At 45.9% G+C, this 5,633-nt stretch overlaps 3 protein-coding genes across 3 annotated transcripts; 2 read left to right on the forward strand and 1 right to left on the reverse strand.

Moving 5' to 3' along the window:
* Positions 1-211: 211 nt before the first annotated feature.
* PCYB_115090 (cyclin dependent kinase binding protein) lies at positions 212-1,747 on the forward strand (the record flags this gene model as incomplete). The annotated part of the gene is made up of 1 exon (XM_004223388.1): positions 212-1,747. A coding segment is annotated over one exon (1,536 nt), but the record flags the coding sequence as incomplete, so codon positions are not given.
* Positions 1,748-2,319: 572 nt separating this feature from the next.
* On the forward strand, positions 2,320-2,796 carry PCYB_115100 (calcium-binding protein; the record flags this gene model as incomplete). The annotated part of the gene is made up of 1 exon (XM_004223389.1): positions 2,320-2,796. The coding sequence occupies one exon, from the start codon at positions 2,320-2,322 to the stop codon at positions 2,794-2,796; it is 477 nt and encodes a 158-aa protein (XP_004223437.1).
* Positions 2,797-3,511: 715 nt separating this feature from the next.
* On the reverse strand, positions 3,512-4,295 carry PCYB_115110 (serine/threonine protein kinase; the record flags this gene model as incomplete). Its single annotated transcript, XM_004223390.1, has 1 exon — positions 3,512-4,295. The coding sequence occupies exon 1, from the start codon at positions 4,292-4,294 to the stop codon at positions 3,512-3,514; it is 783 nt and encodes a 260-aa protein (XP_004223438.1). The 5' UTR covers position 4,295.
* Positions 4,296-5,633: the final 1,338 nt, after the last annotated feature.

Genomic DNA, 5,633 nt, shown 5'->3' on the forward strand with positions numbered 1-5,633 from the left:
TCCGTGCGAAGCGGATGAGCTGAGGAGAGTAACTTGTCAGGGGGAAGGGCCCACTTAGGCGACGAAGAGGGTGGCTTGACCAGCACACAGATTAGCGCGCATCAGGGAGGCCTTTCTCTCCGCTGCACTGGTGTGTTCACCTGTTTGGCGGCTCACCTGTTTGGCGGCTGACCCGTTTGGCGTCTGACCCGTTTTGTCCTCCCTTCTCCAAATGAAGGAACCGAAGTACTTCACCATTTACGAGGACTTCTTCAAAGATGCGAAGACCTTTCTGAACACAGTGGTTGAGACGAAGAACAGCATTTTCGATGTCAGCAGCAGTGGGGAGTCGAGCTCAGGGGAGAAGAACGATGGCGGGGCGGAGGGCCCGGGGAAGGAGAGACACATCGATTTTTACCTGAACGACCAAAGTAACAAGGCGGTGTGGCACAAGGACAGCAGCAATGAGGGGAGCACCACGGGGAAGAGCGCAAATAGGAGTGGCCTCAATGGAAGCGGCATAAAGAGGAGCGGTCCAAATGGAAGCGGCCTAAAGAGGAGCGGCCCAAACCGGAGCGACCCCAACCGAGGCCACCACAGCGCCGAAGCGGACGCGTACAAAAACAACCACTGCTTCTCCAACATGAATCACGGCGCGTCTAAAATCCTGCTTTGCTACCAGAACACACACACCATGTGTCTGTCCTATAAACCATACAACGAAAATGTGTATCAGGACTCGGCGAACATGAATTATTCAATTTCCATTTTTAAGAAAAGGGTACCCAATTTTGACATGGAGGAGGAGAAGTATACGTTTGATGGAGAAGAGGAGGATAACCGAGTAGTGCGCTTCTTGAAGAAGTGGACATTTTGGCGTTACAGAGAGAAGGGAAGGAAGTTCCTCCTGATAAACGAGGAAAGGAGACAACTGAGGGGGGGAGACAACGTAGGAAGGAGCTCTTACGTGGAGGATGCAACGAGGACAGGAAACGATGTACGTAGAGGGATGGAAAAAAATTCGAACAAGTATAGTAAAAAGGAAATGATGAAAGAACCCAGTAGAAAATTCCCCACGAAGAAGGGAAAAGGTAAAAGTGCAGAGAATGCTGAGGAGGAAGCGAAAAAAAAAAAACGTAATTTTCAACGAAATGAAGAAAAAAAAAAGGAAAGGAAAAAAGGTATATCATATGAACATTTGCTAACTCCAAGTAAGCATGAATATGATGCCTTTTGTTTGTTTAATCCTCGTTTTAAGCAAGGAAAACATCACACAGTGATGTGTTTGCAAGGCTATAATGTATCTGTGATTCCTTTTGTGAAGGCCAAAAAACTGAAGGAAGAAGTTAATGAATTATTTAATGAAATAAATCCATGGATCCACAAATCTCTAACATTATCCAAACTACGAAATTTAAAAATTGATCTTTTCAATTTTATTTCTAACATCCCGCAAATCGATATTTCGACCATTTGCTGCGCGTGGGTCTTCTTCGAAAGGCTGGTCATTAAGGGGTATGTCCATAAATCCAATCGGAAGCTCTATGCAGCTACTTGTCTTATTTTGTCTCTGAAATTTTACCAGCATGACGACATGCAAATTTTGGAGAAGCTTCTTTTCTATATTCAGAAGTTAGACAAGAAAGAGAACTTAACGCCTTCGCTCATTTTCTCCGTGGAGTTTTTGGTTTACCGTCTCCTCGACTTTTCGCTGCAGCATACTTACGAGCACATTCGCCCCCACATATACCAGTACCTGGAGTCCAAGGTGAGCGTGTCCTCGTTTTGGCGCGCTGCATGGGCGCGTTTTATCTGCGCGTTTTATTTGCTCGTTTTATCGGCACGTTTTATCGTGCGCCATGCCAGCGTCGCATTTGCAGCCCCCCTTTGCATCACCCCATTTGCATCACCCCATTTGCATCACCCCATTTGCATCGCCCCATTTGCATCGCCCCATTTGCATCGCCCCATTTGCATCACCCCATTTGCATCACCCCATTTGCATCGCCCCATTTTCTGCGCACTGCCCGTGTGTCCCTTCGCGACGTTTTCGCCGCTGCCCCATCTCCATCCAATTGCCCATTGCGCCATTTCCCCAAACAGGAACTGAAGTTCGAGGACGTCTATGGTGTTTCGGAAGAGGTCTACCTGTGCTCGAATTACCCCAGCGAGGTTTGAGTGCCGCAGCGTAGTGCCTCAGTTGGAGGCAAACGGGTTTAGTTACTCCCTTGTAAGGCGGCTTCCCCCCGCGAGACTGCTTCCGACTCGTAAGACGGCTTCCCCCTCGTAAGACTGCTTCCCCCCGCGAGACTGCTTCCCCCCCCGGAGACGCTTCCCAAAATGGAGGAACAACAGCGAGGGGGGAAAAAAAACGAAAGCAATTACAAGTTCCTAAACGCAGACGAAATAAATAATTTGGAGTATATTTTTAACAAAATGAAAAGAAACAAAAATGAAAATGTCACGATTCAAAATGTGCAAAAATTTCTCCACGAAAATCACAACAAAGACATTTCGGACGACCTCTTAGATTTGTTTCACATGTATGGCAGTACCATCAGTCTGGAGGACTTCCTCACGTCCCTCAATTGTGATATCAATAAATTCAAATCGAAGGAGAAAATGGAAAATTTGTTCGACTTGCTGGACACCTCCAAAAGGGGCTACATATCGACTAGGACTTTCATTCAGGCGGCCAAAGAATTTGAAAATGAATTCTGTGAGGAAACCCTCAAAAGCATTTTTAACATCATGGACCTAAGCAACAGCGACAGGGTCCACTTTGACGAGTTTAAGAATGCCATAGCGAACATGTGAGGGACGGGGCTACCAGCACGGACAAGCGGCAAAGAGGGAAAGCGGGAAAGAGGGAAAGCGGGAAAGAGGGAAAGCGGGAAAGCGGCCAAACGGATAAGCGGCGTCGTTTCGAAGCGGCCAAACGGACAAGCGGCGTCGTTTCGAAGCGGCCATTTCGGTGCTGCGTATTCTTCGCCCGTTTTGCACATCTTCCCATTTGTGCGTTTGCCCATGTGTTTACCTGCCCATTCGTGATCCTTTTTTTTTTCTCTCCCTTTTCCCTCTCTTTTCTTTTTTTGCCGTTCCCCCCCGTGCGATGTGCAGTGTGCGGTGTGCGAGGCGCCAACGGACAGACGTAACCCCCGTTTTTTAAAATAAAAAATATGTTTGCCTTTTTGGCAAAAATAAGTTTCTCCTTTTTGGAAAAAATAAGTTTCTCCTTTTTGGAAAAAATAAATTTCGCCTTTTTGCAAAATTGTTAAAGGCGGAGGTGTATTCGTTTGTGTGGGCAGAACACACCCCCGCGGATCCCCCCCAGGTGTAGTACCTCAGGGGGGGGCCTTACGGAAAAGGGGAAAAAAGAACCCGCTCCAAAAGGGTGATCCAAATGGTAGGCACTCCGAAAGGGGGACCCAAATAGTAGCCGCTCCACGGCGCACGAAAAAAAAAAACAAAAAAATGAAATAAAACTCCCAACTTGAAAGGGGCAGGCGCTTTACAACTCTCTGCCCTGAGTCTACCCCTTATTGTGGAACCATATGGGTGTGAGGAAGGAGCCGTCCTGCTCATTAAACCCTTTGTGACTCAACTTAGGTCCCTGCTTGCCTCTCGGTTGGGTAGCGTACGATTTGATGCAAGGCCTACTCTTGTTATGAACAAAAATGAACGGGTGCTGAATTAGCGATTCTGCTGTTGGTCTCCTTTTGGGGTTCTTATCTAAACACAAATTTAAAAAGTCCTTAAATTCTGGAGATAATTTATCGATCAAATCCTGTTTTACCTTCTCGCAAAATAACTGACTCCAATGATAATCCTGAATCCTGTTCATGATTACTGTTTCTCTCTCTTCATTTGTAGACCCAAATGGTGGTCTCCCAAACTTAAGTTCAAATGCTAATATACCTAATGTCCAAATATCTGTCTTTTGATCAAATTCTCCAAAATTCTGTTTTTTCTTTTGATGTCTTGCACACTGTTCTGGTGACCAATAATCATGGGTCCCTCTGTAATGGGAGATCCCCTTCTTTTTATGCTTCGATCCTATATGTGCAGATAATCCAAAATCAGCAAGCTTGCATTTTTCTTCATGATTCACTAGTACATTTTCCGGCTTCAAATCTAAGTGAGCTATTCTTTTGTCGTGACATGTCCTTATTGCCCATATAATTTCGAACAGCATTTCTGCTACCTTTTTTTCATCGAACGGACCATGTTCGTTCAGGTAGGTGAACAGGTCTCCGTTCGAGCAGTACTCCATTACGAAGAAGACGTGGCTGCACGTGTGGAACCACGTGTACATGCTGACGGGGGAGAGCAAAGGGGTAGACAAATAGGGGGGAAAGCAAAGGGGTACACAAATATGGGGAGAAACAGAAATCGTAAATCTGGTCACACATGCAAAATGCCTACAACACAATTAAGTGAACACAAAAAAGGAGGGGGGAGCGGGAGGGGGAGAGGGAGAGAGACTGAACCACACGTCATGCTGTAATTATTGAGCCACGTTTGAATCCTTTTTTTTTTTTTTTTCCTCATTACCATGCTATGTGAGGGTGTTTCAAATGCGCCTGTAATTCTATCTCTTTTCTCAGCAGGGCTTCCTGTGTGCTCCTTAAAGGGGAAAAGAAAAAAAAGCAAAACAGTGAGAAAAAGGGCAAACATGATGAGTGTACGCGCAAACATGACGAGTGTACGCGCAAACATGATGCATGCACGCGCACACAGATTCGGTTCGGTCTATTACTTCACCAGGTGCGATTTCGATATGCACTTGAGGACGCAAATGAAGTTGGTCCTCCTTTCGCAGGCCAGGAATACGCTGCCATGGGCTCCGTCTCCCTGGGGGGTGGGGCAAAACATTGCGTAGGGGTGAAAACGGGGTGTAGAGGAGATACTCCTACGTAGTAGTTCCGTTGTGCTGTGCTTCTACACAACGGTATTGCGTCTCCTTTTCCGCACCGCTCGTGAGCTTTACCAAAAACCCTGCGATGTCGAAGTCTTTTAAGCTGAAAGTGAAAGAATGAAGGCTACTTTTCAAGGCCATGTCCCTGCATGTGGCCTTGATTGGGCTACTAACTGACTCGTTCATTTTTTCTGTGCAATTGGGTAGGTAGTTATGGTGGGGGAAAAAGCCTATATGCGCATTATTCATGCGTGGTCGATGGGAAGAGCGGCTACCAAATGAACAGGTGCACACGTTTAGGTAATTATTTGCATCCTGTGTAATCCTGTACGTTTTACTTTCTCGCCCAACACGTAATCTCGATGCTGCAGACTCAAGACAGGCACTTCTTTTATCGCGTGAATTAGGAAAAACATGGACTAGTGAAGAATGCCTCTAAGCAGCGGTATACACACATCAGGAAATCCTCTTAAGTCTACATCAGGGTGTGTCACTAGGAATGGGACGTGATCGCCAAATGGACGGATGGATGCGGTATGGAGCGGTTAGCCTGTTAGCAGTTTCGTCAAGTGAGCAGTAAAAATAAGCTAGTTTCACAGTATTGCTATGCTGACGGGGGGGGTGAAATAAAACACTAAACTCGTTCACATGAATTTCTTTCCACTCCGTTTGCCGTCACCATTGAAGAAAAAAAAATAAATAAATAAAAATAAAAATCTGATATGTGGGGAATTAA

This window comes from Plasmodium cynomolgi, chromosome 11, assembly GCF_000321355.1.
Source record: "Plasmodium cynomolgi strain B DNA, chromosome 11, whole genome shotgun sequence".
NCBI lineage: Eukaryota > Apicomplexa > Aconoidasida > Haemosporida > Plasmodiidae > Plasmodium > Plasmodium cynomolgi.